Source organism: Manacus vitellinus, unplaced genomic scaffold (assembly GCF_001715985.3).
Source record: "Manacus vitellinus isolate BGI_N305 unplaced genomic scaffold, ASM171598v3 scaffold_8_pilon, whole genome shotgun sequence".
Lineage (NCBI taxonomy): Eukaryota > Metazoa > Chordata > Aves > Passeriformes > Pipridae > Manacus > Manacus vitellinus.
Genome location: NW_021940864.1, coordinates 13,363,748 through 13,389,005, shown reverse-complemented (window position 1 = coordinate 13,389,005; position 25,258 = coordinate 13,363,748). Strand labels below are relative to the sequence as shown.

General features: G+C 35.3%; 1 protein-coding gene across 1 annotated transcript in view; it reads left to right on the top strand.

Moving 5' to 3' along the window:
* Nucleotides 1-24,855, top strand: part of LRPPRC (leucine rich pentatricopeptide repeat containing) — a 76,857-nt gene extending 52,002 nt beyond the window's left edge. Inside the window, exons 27-37 of the mRNA XM_008932906.3 lie at nt 1,570-1,712; nt 1,822-1,909; nt 5,760-5,883; nt 9,491-9,579; nt 12,774-12,978; nt 14,961-15,100; nt 15,263-15,378; nt 18,220-18,294; nt 19,857-19,941; nt 23,279-23,421; nt 24,727-24,855. Coding sequence (XP_008931154.1) covers nt 1,570-1,712; nt 1,822-1,909; nt 5,760-5,883; nt 9,491-9,579; nt 12,774-12,978; nt 14,961-15,100; nt 15,263-15,378; nt 18,220-18,294; nt 19,857-19,941; nt 23,279-23,421; nt 24,727-24,783 — 1,265 coding nt within the window. The 3' untranslated portion in view covers nt 24,784-24,855. The remainder of the gene's footprint in view (nt 1-1,569; nt 1,713-1,821; nt 1,910-5,759; nt 5,884-9,490; nt 9,580-12,773; nt 12,979-14,960; nt 15,101-15,262; nt 15,379-18,219; nt 18,295-19,856; nt 19,942-23,278; nt 23,422-24,726) is intronic.
* The last annotated feature ends 403 nt before the right edge of the window (nt 24,856-25,258 follow it).

The following is a 25,258-nucleotide window of genomic DNA, read 5'->3' as shown; positions in this document are numbered from 1 at the left end:
TGCACATACTGGTTCACCATCAAAAATCAAGTAGGCCTGAAAATCAATCTTGTCTCAACAGGGAGGGAGCCTTCCTATTTCTCTGCTCATCCTGTTCACCTCTGGCAGTGACTAAGTCTGACAGTGTGCCTGCTAGGAAGAGAATCTAAGAAGATACAGTTTATCAAATTCTGTCATGCAAAATCTTCAGTCTTCTTTCAGAAGACAGAACCAATTCCATCTATTCAAAGAAGTGGAAAACATTTGTAGGTTTCTGTCACCACGAAAGACAAAACCCATTCACAATCCTGCTTTCAACCATTTTAGATTACCTATCAAAGCTGCCCCGTGCACAAGTATAGTAGAGCCGTCATTGTGTACCTAAGCCATAACTTCAGATCTATTTTAGGCATATAAAAAAAGAACCTACCATCCAGTCCAAGCAGTGATCAAAAATGTTGAAAACAAGGCATTTGATTTTTTAGAATCACAGAATAATTTGTGCTGGAGAGAACCTCAGGAATTTTTAGCTTGGCCATTTCCTGGAGCTAGGACAGCTCCAAAGTCAGATCACATCATGGCCTTATTTAGTAAAGTTCTGAGTGCCTCTAATGGTGGAAATCAAACAGCCTCTCTGGACAATCTGTTCCAGGGTTGGATCATTCTCAGATATTCCATTGCCGCAGCTTTTAACCATCACCTGTCATCCTTTACTGTGCACTTGCAAGGAGAGATTGACTCACTCTTCTCTGTAGCTGTTAGTTAGGTAATTGAAGGCAGCAATTGCATTCCCTGTTAGCCTATTTTCTCCAGGCTGCCCAGAACTCATCTTCTTTGACTTCCTCTTCTTGCTGATCTACTCCAGCCCCACAGAAGCACAGAATATCCTGAGCTGGAAGGGACCCACAAGGATCATGTCTGTCTCCATGGCTGAATTTGCTCCAGTTGCTGGGATCTCTTACAGTTGTGGAACTCAAAACTGTGGCAGAAGCAACAGTGAAGAATTTACGAAATTTGCATGTATAGCAGGAGAATTAAATCTGATTTAAATAAAATGCCAAGGCAGCTCACTGGGAAGGACATTTCTGCTTTAGAGAGCTTAGTTTTACCAGGATGTAGATCAGTAGTGTCTGATAGTCAAAAATGCTTCACAACTGGTGACTACAAAGCTAGAAAACGTAAAGGCAACATGAGAGCACCTGCTTAGGTAGTCAAATAGTAGTTAACTGTTTGCTTGAAGTCCAGCTTTCTATTTACTTGCAGTTACGTACAGTGATGCATATATAAATTTCAATTAACAATCAAGAACAATAGAACTGATGAGTGGGGAGGATCACTTCTGTAATACTTTCTAGCTAATTGCTCGTTCATCTGAAAATTCATGTAATCTTTGGGGTTTTTTTCTATTTACATCTTCTAGCATCCTCTATGTATTAAAGTAGTTCAGAACTTTTCAAATTGCTGATCATATGAAGCAGAAGTATGTGACTAATTGATTAATTATTTTCCAGAGGCACCTTTTTTGAATCACTTTAGATAAGTATGTACATTCTCAATTGCTTTTATTTGAAGATTTTAATCTTGTTTCAGAGAACAATGATGACTGGGGGAAGGCTGAAGCTGTTTGGACTAAAATTCAAGAAGAAAATATTGTTCCTCGTGAGAAAACGCTAACTTTACTTGCTGATATATTTGAGAAAAATGGCCAGGTTGTTCCATTTGAGGTACCTAAGGTAATTGGAGTTTAACTTTCCTGGTTAACATCACTTTTGAATGTATTTCTTCTCATAAAAAACAACATTAAACAGATAGCATTAACTTAAATGTTTGTATCTTTTAAAGGTTAGGCATGAAGATACCAGAAGTTTAAGTGCTACTATTGAGGAAGAAAGAAAAATAAGGATGCTTTGCAGAAAAAATAAAGCAAAAGGTAAACTGAAATCCACTGGATTTTCTTCCCCTTCCACATCCATTTTAAGGTTTCAATTAACTGCAGCGCTCTTTGGTGCAAGCTTCCCTGTCTCCAATAAAAACAGAATTGATTTACTCATTTATGTTTGACTTTTGTATAGAAGAGAGGAGTGTGCTTCAGTGCAGTTCCTTTGGTTTAGTCTGTGTTTAATCACTGGAAATCCATTCGTATCCATCTCATCCTGAGCAGGGGGACAGAGTTAGAAATAACTTTACTGGACCTTACAAAGCAGGATTAGAATCAATCACAGAATGGGTCAGAAGGGACCACAGTGGGTTGTATGGTCCAACTTCCCTGCTCAAGCTTGGTCATTCTAGAGCACATGGCGCAGGATTCTTGAATATTTCCGGTGGGAGCGACTCCACAACCTCTCTGGCCAATCCGTTCCAGTGCTGGGTCACCTGCACAGTAAAAGAGTTCTTCCTTATGTTCAGGTGGAACTTCCTGTGCATCAATTTCTACCTGTTTCCTCTTGTCCTTCTGCTCAGCACCCCTGAGAAGAGCCTGGCTCCAAATCAGTCTATTTCTAGTATTTACCAAGGAGCAGAGCATTTGAATATTCTGGGAATCCGTATTTTCTTCATCTGTACTACAGTAACTAGGTACCTCACTTGAAAGTGGTTTAGAAAATAGAATTCAGTAGGTTTAAAGAATTTAATTTTGCTGAATGAGGAAAATTTATAAAGCAAGACACCTCGTAATTCTCTGAGTGTAATCAGTATATTTTACAGGTTGGACACACAGATTTTTAAGCTTTGAGTTTTTAAAAGGAGAATATATCAGTCATTGACACATTTAACTTAAGTTGTGAATAAAATCACTCCATAGAGTTATTCAGTCTAAATATTCAGTCTGTATAGATTAGGAGTCTGAAATTGAGTCAAGACATTCTGTATATAGCAAGTGCAATATCACATTAAGAATCATGAGTGTTATGGCACAAATAAAGTTAATGTTTTCAGGAGATTCTGCTTGTTGGTAAATTTTGGGAATCATAAGTAAATGAGAAATGCAGAAACATTTTCACTTAAAATCAGGCAAAATTAATGAAATGTACTTTAAAACACTATCACTAGAAAAATGTCCTGTGCCTTTGGTGTCCTAAATCAGGTTGAGAGCAGGAGGAAACTAAATATGCCTTGGACTTTGCAAGAAGACTAGTTTAAAACAAAAATATAAAATCACAGTCTGTGATGACACTGGATATTGAATTTATCTGTAAACCCTTTCTGCATCTTCTTTTACTTAAAGATGCAGTATTTGAGAGGAGTTAGTCTAGAGCTATTGGGAAGGAAGGAAAAAAAAAGACAGTGTTGGAAAACAGTTCTTCTCTTCTTGGAAACCATTATCTTGGCCTTAAAGAAAACCTAAAAAGACTAAGCTGTTGCTTTTTTTTATATAACAGTGTCATGTAATTTTGGTGTGAATGTAATAGAGCAGCTTTTTGATGGGAAAAAGATTAACTCAATCTAGTTATGTAACTATTTCATGAACTTACCAACTCTGACATGTGTTTTGGTAGTCTATTCTCTGGAGTTTTTGATTTATGCAAAGTCATATTTTCATTTTTATATTGATTTCTCAGTGAGAGAATACATATCCCAAGCAGTCACAATTTCTGAAACAGATTTGACTGTTTTGAGAGCTGAGACTTTCTTGGCAAGTTGTCACTTTTCTAACAAATCTTTCTACTTGAAACAGCTAGTATAACAGAATATTATTTTAAAACCAAGAAATTTCTCTTTTGAATGCTAATATACTTTAGTAATTTTAGATTCCACCTGAAGAAGACATAAGCTGATAATACTTCAAACATGCTACTTGCACTGATGCAAAATAAAGTTAAGAAAATAATCTAAATAGTATAGTCATTCTGAGGTTCAGACTAACATACACAGTAAAACATCCTAGAAGAGGAAAACAAAACTGACACAAAGATTATTTTAGTTCTTCATTGAACAAGTCATTAAAAAAAAAATTAAATACATTTCCTTGTAGAAAGAGATCTTGCATTTTAAGGACTGTGATAATTAATGGTATGATGTGCTTTACATTCATGTAGCAAGTCCATTTCTGTACCCAACCAGTACAAAGCAATTCTTAAACACAGAGTGAAATCGTAGTTCAGTCTGAAGACAGCAGAGCTTTTGTAGGAGTCTCTAAACATAAGGAATTTTTTGCCTTGAAAAAATAGAATTTAAACAGGCATTTATGAGCAGAAAGAACAAACCTATCACCAGTCAGCTACATTTTTGTAAATCATTAGTTGCATTTGTAGCACATGATACCAGCCAAAGGTTTATTGATACTGTTGAATGTGATTGCTGGTCTGCTGGTACCTCAGATTTCAGAACCACAGAAAGAAAAAAAGTCTTTCTCTCTGAATTTAAATGTAAAGAGTCTATGAATGCTGGTGATCAGCATCTGAGCAGGCAAGAAAGTTCAGCACATTGCTGCAGGCCGAGCTTAACTTCAGACCTACAAGTAAAAGTGATGAAGGATTTAAAGACCTTTCCTGTGTGATCCTGTTGTTGTTTCATTGGTCTTTTGGTCGACAGTGCAATCACTATTGTAATGCCAATACTGTTATGAGTCATACTCTTATGTCTCTCTGGTGTACGTGAAACTCACATGCACAGAAGTGAATTTAATTTTTCCTGTGATATTCTTATCCTTTATCTCCATTCATATATATTTTTAATGTAGTTCCAAGCATCCAAGTAGATCGTGAATAGCCATGTTAATTCTATTAACTTGGTGCTATGTAAATAACAAATTTTACGTATAGTCATTTCTGTGCTTACATTTCAGGAAGTTTTTATGTATAATCTTTGGTTGAAGAAGTTTAGGATTCAAACCAAAAGGCATACCAACAGCTTTGGTTAAAAGTCCACAACACACAAATAACTGTGGTTAGTGTGATGCTTCTTGTGTCAGTAAGATTAAAATGAGTTGCCCTCATCTTTACTTTCAAAGTATAAGAAAAAACTTGATGCGTAGCTGTGAAATTTGTAGTGATAGTCCAGCTATTTCTGGACTAAATTGTAAATGTTGTTGTGACTGTGATTTGAATTAGCAAATGGATTATTTTATGAATCATTAAATGAAACATGCAGTCTCAGTTTAGACATAAAAGAACATTTATGGTTCTTAACACAGCTTTCTAGTGTATGTTACAGTGTGGATGGCAGTTTTAGCTGCATGTTTATAGCTGTATAATCTTGTTTCAGAAAAATAAATGACTGAAAAGTGTGCTTATCATTTTTTTCCCCCTTTTTGGTAACATCTTTTCATACACTGACAGTTATTGTGAATGCATGAAATAAAACTGTTAATCAGTCAAACAAATGCAGTGTAGTTTACTTGTTAAATATCTGTATATTTGTAAATTGTATGTTTTGTATAAATCTTGTCGTAGCCAAATAATTTGATCTCCCCATATTGGAGTCACCTCCTATATTATTTGTTAAATGCTGTTGTGATCACGTACCAGATGCTGTAACTATATACCCCAGAATTAGGTGTTGCTTTAAAAATCCCAAGTCTTCCCCTTCTAACCAGCTATGTTGGTATTGAAGCAACAGCCACGTGTAAAGAAAGAGCAGTAGCAAACTTATTCTTCTGTGGAAGTATGTGTCGATTGTTGTATACAAGCAGTTTTGAACAAACTGTGATCAGCAGCTTTGGGCTTAAAGATGTAAGCAAAGGATAAATAGATTTAAGATGGACCTTTTGCAATGTGATTTCTTTCTGTGATCAACATTATCGCAATCTGACATTTCTTTTTGACTTTCTTTTTCTTCTTTAGAGGCCTACGATATTTTCATGAAAACAAAAGGGAAGGATGAGTTTCAGTATAATTTTTATGACACCCTTATAAGAGCATTGTTAGCCCAGAATTGTCTTCAAGAAGCCATTGAAGTGAAACGCATGTAAGGCTTTTCTTTGTTTGGCAGATTTTTGTTGGTTTGGAGAGGGTGGTTAAACAATTTCTGGATCATTTTCAGGCAAGTCCTTGTCTTCTAATGGGAAAACAGGTCATGACTAGTCATTAGGAGCTGCGGTAAGAAATACACTAGCCTTTCATAGGGCGATATATCATATTTTTAAAAGGTACTAGAGTGTCAGTATGTATTGCTAATAACTTATTTGAACTAACAGTGTGAACAAATGTACTTGGCATCAGAGCTGAAAGTCTACCCTTCTGGCAGTCTGCCTTTTCCTCTTTAGAGCAGTATCCAAACAGACAAGATTCCTTCACTTAGCTGCCCGTGAGCCTTCCCCTCAATGCCTGTCTTACCCTGCCCACACTTCCTGGCAGCTGGCTGCCTGCCAAATGCAAAATGGTACGTTTGACTTTGATGCCAGTGGCTAGGAGATGACCATAAACCTTAGATCCAACTCTTACACTTCTGAAATAAATCCAACCTGCTGTCATGAACTATTAGAATCAACAGAGTTGAATTAACCTTTAGTGAGTTATATGGTACACCACTTGCTTTAATTATTGCCTGTAATGTGTGTTCTGGTCAGGTTATAGGCTTCAAATTACAAGTGTTGTGACTTGTCGGTGTAGAGTTAAGAACAAAAATTTAAGTTTAAGGATTTTAAGTCTTTTGGTTTCTTCAGCAAAAACAAGACTAGTTGTTGTCAAGTGTACTCACTGACTGAATACAGTGAATTTGAAAGTGCCTGTAGGTAACTTATCTAAAGCATAGAACACTGTAAAAAAACCTAGTAATTTTTAGACTTAGCTTAGTTTTTGATGACCAGGAACAGTGTAGTATAAAATTATATTTATTATTTTCATGTTTTCTTTAAAAGTGTTTAGACTGGAGAAATGTCTTTCATTGAAAAAGTGTTTGAGTTCTGCATTCAGAAGAACAAATAATATTTTTTCAAATAGGTCACAGTAACTAGGCTTTATGATAAGGAATGTTTGTGCTTGCTGGATATATGGCTTACATCAAGGGAAAACTAAAACAGCTTATCAAATTAAGCTCCCTGTAATGGAGGCAACTGATAAATCTTTACAAATAGAAAAAGATGGAGAGGAGATGTTTTAGGATTACAAAGAATGTTGATGAAATTTAGCTAGTTTGTTTCACAGAAAATACTCAGGTATCTAAAGATGTATTGAAACGTTCTTCAGGGAAGAAGTTTGAAACATTTTACTGAAGATTTGTACATGGATGGACTTCTTCCCTGCTCTGCAGCTTTAAACACTCTTGTAAAGAAGATGCAAAAGTAATGCATGTTACCAGCAGGAATTTGCAGATTGGAAGAGCAGAAAGAAAGTGGTTTCTTGTTGCTAGTATTTAAGTTATTCAGAATTCCCACTTTACATAAGTGTTGTAGGAAACAAGTAATTTGAAATACTAAAAAAGTTGGAAATGTGTTTTAAAGGACTAAGCCTCTGAACCTTGAGATATTTAAGAGCAAAGTAAATAGAATTTTATAAGAGGTTCTATTCTTGGTCACTGGTCAGCCATCATCATAACCCCTGTGCTTTTCAGAACTCTCATACTCCATGTTGTAGCATAGAAATGCCAAATAATGACATTCCAAGAAGCCTGTAACAGGTCACTGTTGCATTAAGACAGAACATGCTTAGTCTTGGCAGTGTTTATGATGTATCTGTGTATCTTTTTTTCTAGTAACACAATCATGCTTATATTAAGCATTTTCAAAAGTCTGTAAGTTTTAAATTATTCACTGAAATGGAGAAAATGATTGTGTGTGTGCCTGTGGTTGAAAAATAACAAATGTCTGTGTTTTGCACACATTTCTGCGTGCTTCACAATTTTTCCAAACTCATACTACAAAGAGATTACTCTTACAAAGTCTAAATGTGGCCTGAAACCTGTGCAGCTCCTAATATTTTCATAAAATACTCTTTTTACTGTTTGAAGCCACATCTGAAATGTAAATAATATTTACACAGTCTTACTGTGAGCATTAGCATAGGCAACAAAATAACAATTTTTTATTTAAAAAGGTACAATAATTTTAAAACTTCCCTCCTGTTATAAGAACTGAGAAACTTCCGTGAGAAAGGGATGTGGGAGAAGAAGGAAATAACATTCCTACTCTGCATTTGGAAAAAAACAAACACTAAACAACTCAGATTACTGATCTATTGGTTAGTCCAAGTGTAGTTGCTTTCACATTCTAGAGCTGTTTTGAGGAATATTTACTGCATGTAGTCCAAGAAGTTTTAAATAGAAATTTAGGAGTATTGGAATGATGGATTAGTTCTGTAATAGTAGCTAACATCTATTTAATCACACTAAAGATTGGAAGATTGGAGAAAGTAAATCCTTTGTTATATGTAATTTACAGTCTCATGCATGAATTGTTGACTTAAGGGCTTTGACAGATGGGACAAAGGAAAAAAAAAAAGGCGGAACTGAGCAGTGGGTGCTTAGGCAGGGATTAAGGGGATTGGTTGGGAGAGTAAGAAAATCCTGAGTCCAGTGACTGCATTTGTGAGCCTGGGAGGCTGAAAGTGACTGAGAGGATAGTCATATTGTGTGCAATGTGAAGGATTTTCTTGGGATTGAGGAGAACAATTTAGCAATGACCCTGCTTACCTCCCAATCCGCTCAGCCCCTAAGTTCAAGTAGGTAGGCTGCTCAGTTGTTTGCCACAAGATGATCAGTGAGGTTTATCTTGATTGCTGATATGGTAAATGGCAATGCCCCCCTTTGCTCTATAGAGATTTTGTAATCTAGAAATGAACATTTGTAAAGTTATCCTTATATATTAAAAATGGGTCTTGGCTGTATGTCATTTAGGAACAGGAACATTTTGTACTATAAGACCAATGTAATTGCTGGTTGGTCTCTCTTTACTAATTTCCAGAATGTTAGAAAAGCTTTAGCAAGGTCATTAAAGATTGTTTTTGTTATATACATACGTGAAGTTTTGTATTAGAGGAGATAAAGAATTGATAAGCAAAATACAATTTTAACGTGGCTAAGGCAGCAAATGTAGGATGTTCACTTTAAAACCTGTATACATCTAGATGACAGAAATTTGAAAATTAATCAACCAAATGACATGGTGTTAGTTCATAATATGCTTTAGTTTATGTTTAAAATATACAGTGCTGAAAATAAATGTTTCATTTTTTTATTGCTGAAAGAATAGTTTTATATTTTATAATTATGGTGACTATTGAAAAAAGAAGAAAAAGTATCCAGCTTGGGATATAACAGAACAATGCAGGGCATGCAGTTATTTTAGTCATCTAATATGTCAGCATTCAAGAATCTGAACCGATTGTTTAAAAAAAATCTTGTACTTTGTTTCTTTTGTTGCTCACTTCCAACTTTGTCATCTGTCAGAATGCAAAAAAAAATTATCCTTCTATAACCATTGACAGGATAACACAAAAGCTGTCTCCAGGTCGATATTTTGCAGCAATATTTTTAACATACGAACAGTAGTTTTTATAATTTCACCTTGGTGCTCAACCATTTATTATCGTATCAGAAGCATGTCAGTAATTCCTTTCTAAATGTCTGCTTCTTTTAGTGCTGAGACCCACATCAAGGGCTTCACACTGAACAGTGCTGCCAGCAGCCTCCTCATCATATCGCAAGTTAGGCGGGATTATTTGAAAGGTATGTCACAATGCTTGACCTTTACGTCACATTAATGCCTCTGCAGATTTTTCTTGTAACGCCCTTCGAATACTTGGATAAAGGAGTCCATTTAGCAAATTACCTGCTTATCAAGAGCCTTTTGTGGTAGCTGAGAGACGTAAATTACTGTACATGCATTTATAATACAGCTTGAATATGAATGTACTTGTCATTTGACCACTTAGTCCAGTTTCCATTCCATTTAACACAAGATGGGTTTTCTTAAGATGAATCACAGCTCTTCAGACATGCAAAATTTGTGCTCCAGAACGAGAGAAAGTACAGGCTTTCAAGTGTGTTAAAATTCACAGCACAAGTCATTTTGCTTTGGAAATTAACATACTTTAGAGCATCTGAAACAATTCCCAGCAGTTGTTTCTTGCATATTGTGTTGGTTGTGTGAGATACCAGATGAGTTAAATTGACTGTTAAATGTGCGTGATTGTGCACTAAATGATTATAATATTGATTTAAAAACTTAATCAAATACTTTTTAATAGTTCTCAATACCAACAGTAACAAAATATTCGGCTTGGTTTTCTTTTTAATGTAACAATGATGATAGGAAAAAAAAATGGTGGCTGAAAAGTACGTAAGAGTAGCCAGCAAGATGGTGGATAAAGTTTACAGTTGTTTTGTTTTAGTTGTTGGCATTGATTGCTTTGCAGCCTAGAGGTCGCCTCTGCAGCGTTACACTTAACTTATTTAGTTGTACTGTAGAACTCTTGCAAGAGTGGAAAACTCTGCAGGCACATAATTTTAGGTGGAGTGCAATGCTGTGCAAGTCTTAAGTACAGTGTTGATACATACTTTTGTCAGTACCTTTAAGCATTAAAGCAGCTGTGTACAACTTAAATGTATTATTTGAGTTGGGTATTACAAGGCATACCAGAAAATCCATTTTTGATTTTGCCATCATTTTATTTCATTCCATTTTGCGTAGCTGTAGTAGCCCATACCCATGTAACATCAGCTACGTTAAAACACTCAAGATGAGCGTTTAGACACATCTTCTCACTTGTACTCTTTCTTTCCTGTAGCTGATAAATGCCTTCCTCATTCAGTCTCCAGTTTTACATCATTGCCAGTTGTCATCGACTGAAGTGTTTTGGTGAATGCAGTTGCTTCTCTCGCTCTCGGCAGATCTTTTTTTTTCAGCTTTCACAGCTGACTTTCTGTCTGATTTTATTCTAATTTCTCCTTTTTCTTCTCCAATATGCCATAAAGTTTTGCCAGTTCTTCCTTACTACTGCACACCAAAATTCTTCCCTTCTTCAGAACATCACTGATGTTTCTATATTCTACCAGTCTGTTGCACTAACTATATGGGATTTTTTTAGCTAGCATATTAAATTTTCTACCATATCAACTCTCTTCCTTGCTTTACTCTAAAAAGCTTCCTTTTTGCACAGTACAAAGTTTCTCAAGAAGTTTACATCCCTTTGCAAAATTTTATTTTCCTTTATCTTGTGCATAGAACAAGCTTTACTCTGGTAATTTCATTGAATAGTCAGACTTGATCCTTGTTTCTATTTTAATTTGAAAGATACTGCCTCTCTTTTCTAAGGGAAGCCTTTAAAATGCAAACTACTAAATATTTCAACCATATTGGTCATTTTCTGAGGCTCATAGATTGCCCAAAATATTTTTGGTCACACTCCTTTTGTCATCTTTGTTGGTGAACTCCATTTGACCTGCATCCTGTGATTGCTTTAACACTTCCTAATATAGTTCACCACATTATTTGCTGTGTAATGGGGTATAGTTCAAAGGTTTTTATGTAGGCCCCTAAGTATACTAACAAGAACTCTAATACCTTCTAGTTTTTTGGTAAAAACCAGGTTACTTTAAAGAGTCACAACTTCAGATTCACAGTAGGAAATTTGCAGAGTTTATAGGAGAAAGAATTTTGAAAGATGAGTGACTGGTTTTCACAAGCAGAATTACCCAATATGCTACTAGTACGTAATTTCTTGAAGTAGTCTTGCACATATGCAGCTTTCAAATCTTTCTCTTTCCTTGTTCTTGAGAAGGCTGGTCGTGCTCCATGCTAGAGGGAGGTCCACAGTTACAGTCAGGAGACAACTTAACATTGGCATGTGGTCTAAGACTGGGTTTTAAGTATTGCAAATCTTGCCCCTGATGTGTTTGCTCTTTTTTTTTTCCCTAACAAGAAGGAGAGGGGGGGCAGAAAGAAAATTTCCTCTGAAGGAAGGCTAGGCGTACAGGATGTTTTTTCTTATTGTCTTGTAAAAGGTAATACTTGGTTTCTGCAGTACCTGCATATTGAATTGGAATGCTAATGCTGTGGAGTTCATGTGGGTGTATATTATGTTAGAAGTGTTATCCCTTGGTATTATAATTATCATCTGTGACTAATCCTGCCTATGCTGGTAGGGAGCAAGAGATTTTTACCAGAGGGGCATGTCTTTCTGCGTGTGTTTGCTCATGTATAACATAAATTGACAAGAATTCTGCTTAGAGAAATAAGGGTGACTTCATCTGCTGTGGGTTTGGAGAATTTGTGCCAGATGGACAGGAGATTGACTTTGTGTTTTTAACATAGGTAATTGCTATAATCTTTGGAGTTTTTCAGGTAATTGCTGAGTTCTGAGTTTTTGGTCTTGTATGGAGGCTTGTGTCCCATACTTTTAGTTAAAAATTAAATTTTGGGAAACAAAAGTTTTGGTGCACACTTAAAAAGACAAATCTCAATATAATACTTCAGTTTCAATAATGAACTACATTTTTAAACTATATTTGTTCTTAAGTATTCAACAGTTTTGGTTTTTAGTAAAGAAAACTGATTATAGTTTGGAGAAAAAACAAGGTAAAAAGGTCAGGACTTTGAAGTCATAAGGGAGGGACATGTATGGCACAGCTGATTTCTTTAGGCTGGTTACTAAAAAAATATTGAAATCTTAAAAGTAGCTTAATGCCTTTTATTTCTGAAATATTATGGGATTTTAACCTAAGTTATTGTTGGAAGTTTTTATTTGTATGTGTATATATTCAAGTTGGAATTCACTATAGCGATTTTGAGGCTGAAGTTTGCCAAAATAATTTTTTTCTGTACATGTTTTTAAGCGGGTAGGATTAATGATACCAGCAGCATGGTTGCCTTCTGAGCTAAAGTCTGATTTCTGCTTGCCTTGTTTCTTTACCATTGTTAGATGCCTTGGCTGTTTTAAAAGGAATGCTTGACAGTGGCATGTTGCCTTCCAGACCAGCAGTTACTGCTCTCGTTCAGGCTCTGGCAGAAAAAGGAGATCTAAAGAACCTGCAAGCACTTAAAAACATGGTGGAAGACATCACAAAATCAATTGGTCTCTCTGCCTCACTAATGGCTAATGCTATTGCATTGGCTCATATGAAAACGTAAGTATTTCTAGGACTAGTGCATGTAATTCTTTTCTGCAGAGTAGTGGGAAATCTCTGGTATTATCCATTTAGTTCTATTTCCATTCTTACAGTGTCCTAGGTGTTAAAATTCTGGTCAACTTGAGTGTACCATGCAGTTCTGTTCTGGTATTGTTTCCCAAACACATTTGGGGCTGCAAATAATTTAATGAAATACAGGGATAACTGTGAAGCATTTAGGAGAGTATAAAGTCTTCTCTGGTGCTGTAAGTTAGCTGTGACACCTTTGTTCTAATGTACCTGTAAAGAGTGTCCTTGGGGTTAGATTAAAAGCAGCATCTATGAAATCTGAATGTAAAATTGAATGTAAAACTGAATCCTGTGCTGATTTAGGCCACAGTTTCAACTATGATAATTATCCCCACATTTCGAGTATCCTGTGACTCAACTGTTTAATTCCATATCGTGCTCTGCCTGGCATTTCTGGTTTAGTTGATACATTGGTACTGTGCAGCATGTGCATGGGCGAAGCACCTGTAGGAGAAAGGGCACACTATCAACTTCTCAAATATACTTTGCAGGAACCAATCTTCAAGGATCCTACATATTCTGTTATTTTATTTCAAACTAGTTTCATCAGGTAGACCACCCCCCCCGAGTCTGACTCTGCAGGAAAGCTGTAGAACTCTGTAGTACATCACAGATACCCAATTGCCTCAGTCATGCCACACCAGAGAGAATAGTCACTGGAGCGTGTGGAACAACAAGAGGACTTAAATTGAAGGAGAGCCACTCAAACCTGTTTCAGTAGTGATCTTACTATATTACAAACACTGAAAAAACAATCTGTGTACAAAGGACTGATCTTGTAAATTTTTAGATCTGGGTGGTCCTTGGCACACAGTCCTAGTGCATGGACCTAAGTTAAACACTTCAGATAGGAGAGTTACTTCAATATTTGTCTTGTAAGCTATATTTTCCTGTATTTCCATGTCATAAAAGTGTTGCAAAGTCAGGTTGTATTCTTAAAATGCAGATTGGTGACAAGAATAAATAAATAAATTGCTGTATGCAAACAGATGTTATTTAAGCGGCATTAACTTTTCCCATACTGAAACTCACTTGGATGTATGAAAAGACTTAGCAGCATAAAATACACACCCTATATATTCTTAAATACCTTGCAATCTGTACCTTGAGAACTCTGAAAAACAGGTTCTTACAGATATTTTTAATACGTGTTCAGCTATTGGTAGGTTCATGTTTCTGATAAAGTTTTCAAAGGGTTTTTCATAGCTCTCAAATGTGCTGTGTTTCTGCTTCACCTAAAAGCATTCATCGTGCTCAGATTTCTTTTTCAATTGAATTAGTTTTTAGAGTGGACTGATAAGAGATGTTGTCATTTGAATATTTTAGAATGCTGGAAGTAGAGGTTACACTTCGGTGAATACTTCCTGCATGATTTTATTAACATTTGCTGTACTTAAGTTTTAAGATTAAAAGCATTTAGATTAATGTAATGACCAAATGACATTTAGGATTGTCTTTTGCATCCAAAAAAGCAGGCATTGGAAAAATCAGGTAAATAATTAATTGAATAGCATAAAAAAAATACTTATGTATTAAATTGTACTTATGTGCATTAATTATTCAGATACCCTCCATTAATGTTTGGATTTTGCTTTCTAGATTTGCAGGACACATTCTCCTAAAGCAGCAAGCTGAACTACTCTTTCTTAAGGAGGAAAAAAATACTTAAACTTTCTACAGGTCAAAGGCCATTTAAACTTTTGTGTATGGCCTAATTTATTCATTCAATCATAAATGGTTTCACTTTTACAATATCTGAATGAAGTAATTTTTTTTCATTAATATTTTGCTATAAACTATTTCTAGGAAATATAAACTTGATATAGAAAACAAAAACTTTAATATAATTGTTTCTTTAGGTTTAGAAATCTTGATTTCAGAAACTGAACCAGTTCAATCTCTTTTCCTAGCAATGACCTTGATGCTGCTGTGGAATACCTTGAGCCTCTGCTTATCTCTGGTGCACAGAATCCTGATCAAGCTGTCAAAAGTATTTCCTATTTGTTAAGAAAAGTGTCTGAGGAAGGATTAGAACCAGCTTTGGAAAAATGTAAGTTAATTGCAATGATATTTAAATATTCTGACTAGACAGAGGTGTTATGAAAGAGCTATTACATGTAAAACCTGCTCAGTCAGCATAAATCATGCCTGTGAAGTTTACAAAAGTGACTTTTCAATCAAAGATTTTCCTTGTGTACCCATCATTTTGCAGTTGGTGTGATGGCAGAACGACTGGCCAGTCAGTTTGGAATTTACAGACCTGTCACGGATCTTTTCCTTCAGTATGTCAGTGCAGACAGAGTGGATGATGCCAGATCGTTGATAAAGGTAATGACATAACGAGAGGTACAGAAATGCTTAGAGCTCTTCAAAGGTTAACTGAGAAATTGTCAAAAAGAGGTGTTGTATAGCACAGACTAGTACTGGTATGCATTTGAATTACAGTGTGAGTAGCAGTGCACTGTTTAGACTACTCCAAACCATGAGCTACTATCAGTAGCCAGAGTCAAAGGGGATTTTGTCTTCCAATACCCTGAAGGAAATAAAGGAAGTATTTGTATATTGCAAATACTATTAAGTTTTCTGCTAGACATCACTTGTTTCCTGCAAACCATTTCCTTGCAACTTCTCCCCTGATTTTTTAAGTGCTGTAAACATAATATCTTACAGCTGTACAGTTTGCAAAACAGAAGCAGGCAGTGTGTGCTTTTCATGGACCTTATTTCACTTGGCTGCTATAACATTGTAAATGCTGTATTCAAAGTTTATTAAGAGCTCGGTTTGCTTTCTATTCATTTGACTGTCACAGATGCATTAAAACCCAAATGTTGGTCTCTGGGTCACAGTCTCAGCTGAATTAGGAATTGAAACAGCTGCGTTCATGCCATTTGTACAGAGCTAAAGGCAAAGACAAGCAGAGGTGGGATGAACTGTGGGTGCTGGGACCTGCTCTGGCAGCTTGCACAAATAGACCCTGTCAGAGAGTACGATCCAAGCAGGTGACAGTCCAGCAGTCATGCTGATGTGTGTGCAGCGTCCTGCCTCAAATTGAGGCCTCTTATCATCTCCTGGTAGTGCATGCTACTCATTTACCAGTATTTTAAACTAAGTTTAAACTAAGTATTTTAAACTGTTAAAGAAAAAGCTCCATCCATCAGATATTTCATGATATTCCGAGACCGTTTTTTGAGCAGAATGCATACCAACAAATGTATTCAGTTACTTCTGCTACAGCAGGAGCTTGGATTATTTGTATGTTCCCTTACTGTGCTTATTGCTTTACCTAGATGGTCATCTGAGTATTAAATTAAAAGGAGACTCAACAATTTTGATATAAAACCCTCTTGCTGTATAGTTGGGAACATCAAAATGAAAAAAAAGTCTCAAGTTATTTTACCCTTCCTGATTTTTTGATTGAAATAAATGAAATGGAATGAGTGAATGAAAATTGGTCACAGTTTCTTGCCTTTGTGAAGATACAGGTTTTTGCATTTTTAAGTAAAATCTGTCTGTTCTTAAAATTTTCAAAAACGTGGGATATTCGTTCACGTATTCCTAAAACTTACTACAACAGCATCCAAATATTGGAATTACATTCATAGCTACAGTATACTTGAAATAAGATTGTATCCACTATATCCTGGGGGAGAATTTCTTCATGTTAAGAATACTTTGTGCTTAGTGGATATTCACAGATAAGCTTGAGTTGGAACTTCTTGTATATGAGAAAAATTGAGTTTTATACAGTGCAGGAAAAACTTTGAGCTGTGTTAAACATTTGTGACTGCTGTGTGGATCAAGTATTCTACTAATAGCTAACTAGAAATAGGAATAATCACTCTCCATTGTTATTTTTTTGAAAAGTAAACCACAATCTAAATTAACTGTTTTTCTTGTAATAATCTGAAATATTAGTGTATACATGGAGACTCCTTGCTTTCAAAAATGCATATAGGAATCTATTGAAAAGTTCATGAAACAGCAGCAGTGTCTTTTGTACTGTCTGGAGGGAGAATGCTTTTGCTGCTGAAAGTCAAAAGTGGTTTGATATTTTCAACATGAAAGGGGACTGTGGAAAACATTTCTTCAACTAGACTCTTTCCTCTCAGAGCATCTACTGGCAGTAGATGAGAATGGCAATAAAATGCTGCAAGTTTCTCCCGTCAATATTTTGCCTCTATTTAGCACCATAAAGCCATTTTTTGTCAGAACACTACGAGTACATTTTTGTCTGTTTGGAATGAGGCTTCACATCTTCTCACCTGGACCTGAAAGACCTTGTTGAACCATATTTCACATACAGAACATTCATAGTGACATAACCCAAAATTTCCTGTTTGCATATGTCTGCAACACTAATTGATTGTAGGAAATTCATGATATGTGTATTTTTATATGCACAATATTCTCTTTTTGCTGTGCATTTTGGTACAGATATATTGCAGCTGGTAAAAAAAAAAGAAAAGCACTGTGCATTGTAAGAGTTTTAAGACTGACATCTTTGAGAAACATACACTAAATATTGTCTTGTATATTTTATTTTGACCTTGTTTTTATAGTAAGATAGATTTTTGATTTTTATCTAGTCTGTCTCAAACTTTTCTAAGTTCAACTTCTCTCTCAAACACTGTCTATTGCAGTTAAAGCCTTTTATAAAATAGAGAGATTGAAATCAGTCCTTTGTATGCATAAGTGTAGGTAATTATACTTTAAAGAGAACTTGCTTTGTACATTTTAATTTTTATAAAGAAACGAGCAGTTATCTCCCTGACACCTTATTAAATGTATAATTAACCTTATGATCCCTAGCTCACTTGTGAATGCTTGGCAGTATAATTGGAGAGGAATAGTGTTTCTCTTTTTCATTCTTTTGCAGTCCTAAATCTCATTTTTGTGGTATGTTGAAGTATTAGTTTAATTCTTTCCCTTATTGTTTTAAACAAACTATAGCTACCATTTTAAAAATGTTTACCAAAGAGGTGCATGACATGAACTTGTTTTGTGATTGGTTTTTTGCTTTTCTTTTTCAATCTAATGGTCAATTACTTACCTCGTAAATAGGTAATATATTAGGATATTATTTTAAGCATTTGTAATATGAAATTTTCACCTTATTGTTTATCACTAACCTGCTCACGTCTGCTACATTAATCATTTCTTTTTCTTCAGAGGTGTGGTGCAATAGCTCAGGAGAAGAGAACTTTAGGGAGTTTTATGTCTAGAGCAGCAACTAAACCTGGACAGGTATATATTTTTTTTTTCATGTATTTAATTTTATATGTAGCAGAATACAATTTCATCAACCTCTGTTAAAGTGTTTTGGATTTTGAACTTCACAGTTGACAGTTTTATTTGGTTTCTCAGGGAGGGGGGAGGTTCATTTGCAGAACTGGTTACATTTAAAGGAACAGTTTACATTGTGGATCATGATGGAAAGGAGGGTGCACTTAATATTTTCCATTGTTTCAGTAATTTCCTACATTTCTGATGTTACACTATATATCCTACAAACATTGTGCTTTAAATGTTTTACTGCATTATCCAGTTCAGTATCACAACCTGAAAGTACTTGTTTTATTGGCTACGCTGTATGAATACAAAAAAAACCTCAATCTCTCTCTAATGATAAAATGCTTCTATGTTTACATTAAAAGACACATTTCATATCACTTTTTGTGGTGGTTTGGACATCTGTTTGGATTCCTGGTTTTGTGCTCATTCCCTATAATTTGAAATGCTCTTGTTGATGTTCTTGTTTACTCATATCCCTCCCTCCTCACGTGACCCCTCAAAGTAAACAAAAAAAACAACCAACCAACCAAAAACAAGACAAATCCAACACTCCTCCAACAAACAAACAAATCCCTAAAAACCAAACAAAAAAGTCCTGAATACCTCCCAAATCCAATATTGAACAACAACAATAAAACCAAACAAACAAAAATACGAAAAAACCACCCCAAAACCCACACATGCATGCAAAACCACATTGATTTTTCTTTCATAGATGAGCAGCATCGGGAGACAACCAACACACAAACTAGAATAAGTATTTTTCAAATGAGGAAAATGCACATTTACATTTTGTGGAAATTAACATTAAATACTCAGAGATTAAAAGTTCTTCTGTTGAAGTGGTGATGATAAATATGATTATGATAAACACTGTCATTTGGTGTCTGTAGAAGGAGCTAAAAACCTTGAATGTTTTTAGTTTGTCAAGCAGAAATTTTAGTAACACATTTAAGTTAATAGTATGTGATAAAGATGTTAATAATTTCAATAAACTGTTTTTAATTCAAAACTGAGAGTTTTTGAAACTGGAATCAGAGGTTAAGGGAGGGAGGCCCCAAATTTAAACACATTAGTTAGTGATCTAATGCTTTTTAAGCATTGATCATAGCTACCATTGACCTCTAGGTCAATGAAGGCTGCTGAGTGTTTTGCAGTTTTTTTAAATTGGTTGAAATCCTTACATATTCTCATTAATACATTAATTGCTTACTTGAAAAAAAGAGACAGTAATATTTAGGCTTCTTGAGTATGGATTTTACTCCCTTATTATATTAGTTACACTTTTTGTAACATTTCTTTTACTGTTTTGTTTCTGCATACAGAATTTTGGGAAGGAAATTATGATGTCCTCTCTCAGGCGCACAGGTCCATTCCTTGTTATCAGTACACTTCATTTCACTTCAAAGCTGTGAAGTCATTGTTCTAAGTCATTGTTCTAACTTTGGTGATTCTGTTTTGTTCTTTAAGATTTCAAGTTAACGCTCTTTTTGTCTGTGCATTAAATTTCACAGGCAAAGGTGATTGAAAGACTTCTAGAACTGATTCCTGAGCATCTAGATCCAGAAGTGGCATACCGTTACCTCTTGAGATGTTATGGTAATTTACTCTCCTTGGAATAGTTTCTTATAGTAAGAACTCTTGAGACATTCAGAAAGGTCATGGAAACCATTATAAAGGGGAATAGGGTCTACAGTGTGTAAGTGGCTTTACAATTTGAATCATAAGGATATACTGGGGTATCTGAGGTTTTTGTTGTTTAAGTCTGTTGGGTGTGTGCACTGTCCTGGCTATTAGGATGGAAGAGCAACCAACTGACACATAGAGGATAAGCAGGGGCTTCATGGAATAAAAAGGAATCCATCCTAACCCATGGAGAAAAATACTGTAGAAATGAATGGCTTTTAAAATGAATCTAGCTTTTTTCCCAAAAAACATGGAGAAAGTATATTGGGTCCTTTTTATGTGTGTGTGTGTGTGTGTGTGTGTGTGTGTGTGTGTGTTCAAAAATTGTAAGTGATCAGTTCTATCACTAAGGTGAAAGGATCTTACTGTTATTAGTGTAGATTTTTATACATGTTGTAATTTAGCCAAAGTTAATATTGCAGATGCCTTCATTTGAATTTACACAAATAGTTGATTTGAAGTGCTCATCAGTTCTCTTTAAAGTCAAAATGAGCACCTCTAAAAAAATCAAATTTTGTTTATTTGCAAGACTCGCTCTTCAAAAACCAGGACATACAGCCCCTATGGCAACACTCAGCTGGAAGCTTGCACCTCTGCTGTAGAGTCCTTTGCTTTGGGTACTCTGTCATCTTCCAGTTTTATTACAGGGAGTAAATACTTCCCACATGTGTGTTAGAAGCAAAAAAATACAATGACAGAAGTCCTTGTGCTCCAGTCTGTCACAGAGGAGATAAATAGGAATAATTAGGTAAAATACTTCGAACTTAAATCCAAGGTATGGTGTTAAAGGAATATTTATTTATTTAAAGGAATATTTATTGAATCAAGTTGTAGAAATTCCCATGATGTGGTATCTAACTTATGAAGTTTGCATGCTTATAAACATTCCAAACAGCAATCACTACCAAAATTGTTTACCCTTGTGGCTTCATTCACAGCAGGATAAGTTTTCTAACATGTTTTTATAAGACAAACAATGCCTTTCTGTCACCAACACTGTACTTGCTGCTTTACACTATCATTACCTCTTCGCTGCTTTTACCTCAGTACAAATTCCGTAAGTGAACTAATCAGCTTTCTCAGTATCCTTCCCAACTACATCATAGTACAGCAGTTTCATAGATTGCAGAGAATCAGTCACTTGCTCTTTTATACCTGAAAGAGTGATTGGAGTGTATTCAACATATGAAGCCACACTGTTATGTGAACAGATGGTTGCCGTGCTCTCTTTAGGCAGAGATGTAGGTGGCTCATAGCAAGTTCTAGAGGAGACATTCAGTATCAGCATGGAGAGTTTTAAAAGCTGTTCCCAGGTTATTCTGTGCAAACACCTCACCTGTATGAGACATTGATCATTTGACTGTTAAAGTGATCATCAGCAAAATATTTAGCGCAATTGAAAATCAGAAGGCTGTGCTTAGGTTGTTTTCTAGCCACGAGGGGTAGAAATAAGGTATTTTAAATAAAAGAATTTTTTTAGTATATATTTTAAAACTAATGAGCTTTCAAACATGATTTCTTATTTTGGGCCAATTCCAACCTTGTATTATCATAATTTTCAAGAGAACAAATGATTCTCCTTTCAGGCCATTGTTATTTTTAGTTAATTAGAAAGGGGAATGAAACATAAGAGTGTAGTATTACTACAGGTTCTTACTGTTGCTAGCTATCAAAATAAATGGACAAATAAAATTATAATTGTTTATATGTTTAGCAGAGATATAGTAGAGTATAGATCACAGCTGAAAGAAGTCTGATCATATATCAAACATCTGTGACAGAACAAATAAAAGGACATTTACTTCTTTCCTTGTCTTGTGATGTGATCCACTGCCAGGACTAGTTTTCCTTTATCTGGTGAGATGCATAATCCTTTGCTGTATACTTTCTAGAAAAAAAGAAATATGTAAAATCACATTTGTGTGGTCCATTAAATGCAATCTAAGTATTAGCTCTTTTTGTTGGTGTTTCCCATACAATAAATCTATTTTAAAGAAATAGAAAGTGAACTATTTCTATTATGCTTTCATTAAGCCATCATTTCCTGCAGTTTTTGCAGTAGCCTCCCACGTTCAAAAAGGAGCTCAGCCATTTTCCCAGATGTGAGTGGGAAGCTTTTTCTCACGAGAAAGGGACACAAGCTATCCATTTCTGCGTAATGACAGCTTTTTTCTTTTCTTTATGAACCATTGTTTTTGTAGGCCCTGTGGTTGCGAAGGTGGTGTTTCCAAATGTGAACAACTAAAAGCTAAGACAGCTCTCATGCTGCAGGTGTTTGCGTTTTCCCAAGCAGCAGAATGAATTCAACTGGACATGATGGCTTTCTTGTTGTTCACAAGGTGCTAGGAACAGTTGTACTGTTTCTAGGACCCTGGGGGCAGCAGTGAAACTGTCAGGGGTCACTTCAGTTTCATCCTGATGCTTCTCAAGGAAGTGTCTGAGCAGCAGAGAAGTCGATGGTTAAGCATGAGTCAATGTAGTAGGAGGAGTTCCTCCCCTCTCCCACTTTAGAGGAAGGAGAAATACATTCCATTCCAGCTAGAAGTTAATAATGTTTTAAATAAATGAAGAATGGATTAGTTAGAACCTGTTGTAGGGGGTGGTGCCTTTCATGGAATATCCTGAAAAATGTTATTGGTTGCCTAAGTATTTAAGGTTTATAATGAGTTAGTGGGTCAGCAAAACTTTTTTCCTGCTCAATAGGATGAAATGGTTTTCAATTTGGGTTCTAAAATGATCGTATGACCTTTGTTTTGTTTGTTCCTTTAGGTTCAGGTAGCCAGCACCTGCAACCATAACAATCAATATTCTGCCCTTACTTAAGGGAATAACATTCTGTTCTAGAGTCCTCTAGGCTGAATTTGGGTGGCTTATGTTTTAGCTTTTGTTTTTATTTTTTATCATTTGTGTGTTTACACTGTGCGACTCCTCCTCCTTTGTGGTTCCAGCACATGCTTGAAGGAACTGATTATCTAGCCTCAGGTGAAAAGGAATGGCTGTATGTAAATTGTCTGATGTAAATTGTCAGTAGGATACAAAGAATATCCAGAATATTTAGAATATTGTATATTAAAATATATAGATTATTAATATATAGAATACAAAGAATATCCAGAATATTTAAAATATTGTATATTAAAATATATAGAATGTGTTTTGGCAAGTAGTAGGAATGCATGACATCATGGAAGCAGGTGAAAAGAGAAACAAGTAACCACTGGGATTTTTTGGGTTTTATTTTTTTCCTCAGAATTGGATGGGGATGTTGCATCTGCAAAGGCTGTGTATGAGAGAACAAAAGCAAAGAATATACAGCTGCATGAGCTATCTCTGAAGTCTTTAGCAAATTTTCTGAAGAAAGCAGGAGAGCCTGTCCCTTTCACGGAACCCCCTGTGAGTATTTCCTAATTAAGAAATGGATCTGCAGAGTTGCGTATGTTCAATGTTAGTAAACCAAATTACATGAATAATTAAATAGGGACTAGGTCTCTGCAGAGACTCCTCAAAGGAGGTAGTGTATGAAGTCCTGAGCGTTGTAGGAGCTATAGTAATCTTGCACAGGATTTGACTTCAGGAAATAAAACCTCTTGGGGCTTAAGATATTTGAACTACCTCATTGTTATCAGGCACTCATCTACAGGTGTACCTTTATCAAATTTCCTTGGGGCATTTATCTAAGCAATTGAACTTGAAAAGGCTTACAGAATGGGTATTTCATTAGCAATTAGTGGCTTTTAGTTTTCATTAATTACCTGTTTTGTGTCTAGTACAAGTTGCTGCACTAGTAGGGTGGGATTTTAGAACTGTAGGAATTACATTCCTATTGCAGTGTTGCTTCTTGCTGCCTGGCCAGCAAATGTATGCAAATGTGCAAATATATGTTACTTGAGGGTGGCAAGTGGCATGATGCTAAATCTGTCAAGACTGCAAATAGTTGTACATCTTTGGCTAAAAGTCTATTAGTACCATTTTTGCTAAGCAGATCTTAAAGACTTGTTATATTTTGCCTGTCAAAGCAAACTTCTAATTCCTATTTTCTCACCACTTTTTATATTCTAAAACAAATATTTTTCTATAGTTCTGTAAAGATCTGATTATATACTGTTTCTCCACATTGCTTCATGATAAATATGATTTTCTTTTCTAATTTTGTAAAGGATTGGAAAAAATTTTGGCATAAAATATGTGGTTTACCCTTTCAACAGCTATGGTGTGTTTTTCTGCAGCTTTGACATAATTTAGAATCTACTTATTTTTTTGACGGTGAATTTAAAACCTAGAATGTCTGTTTCTTGTATGTAGCTAGTGAAAATAAGAGTGTTTTTTCCAGGTCACTGAGATGATTCATTTTCTGATTTCCCTGTTCAATTTTTCTCTAATGCAGCTTGGTCTTTAAAAGCATCTCAATTTTTTTGACAGAATTGCAGATTGCAGTTAAGAAGTATTTTCATTTAAAAAATGAAATTGATTATATTATTGCATTTAGTAAGAGAAGCTTCATTATGCATTTTTGGCAAGGTTTTCCTTTTCCTTTTATTCACTCTCTCTGGTATTTCTCTTAATTATACAGACTTCAATACAGATCTAGTTTTTCATGACAGAGAATAACAGATTTTGTCAGGACATAAGACTTCGTTCAGAATTAGTAACTTTACAGTTGAAACAATGTTGAACTTGTTTATTCTACTCTATTTATAGGAGACATTCAAGTTTTATGTGGAAAAATGGAGGAACAGAAGACTGGAAGCATCATGAACAGACGGTTTTATGATTTAGTTGTTTATGAAATTGTTTAAATATTACATTCAATAAAAAATTTAAAAAGCATGTTGTCATGTGTAATTTTTAATTTAAATCTGTGACTAACAACACTTTCCGTAACTGCAGTTGATAGAAACATTCATTAATAGAAATGCTGTTAAAATTGCTGATGTAATACAAGATGCAGCCTTCTAGGATATTCCGTTTTGGTGTATGATCTGCTATAACTTCTTCTGTCTGTCTGCTTGTGTTGATTTGCCAGATATGTGTATATCAAGAGGGTTGCTGGAGGGGTGTGTAACTTAAGCAGACTGTCCTATCCTTTGTTGTTCTTTGCCCGGTCAATGTACTTTGGGGTGAAAGTGTAAGGGTAAGGAACATCATCTTCAACATTCAGCTCTATCTACATAAAAAATAAACACATTTTTATAAGTTTTCTCCCAGTTGTACTTTCTTGTGTTAAGTATCT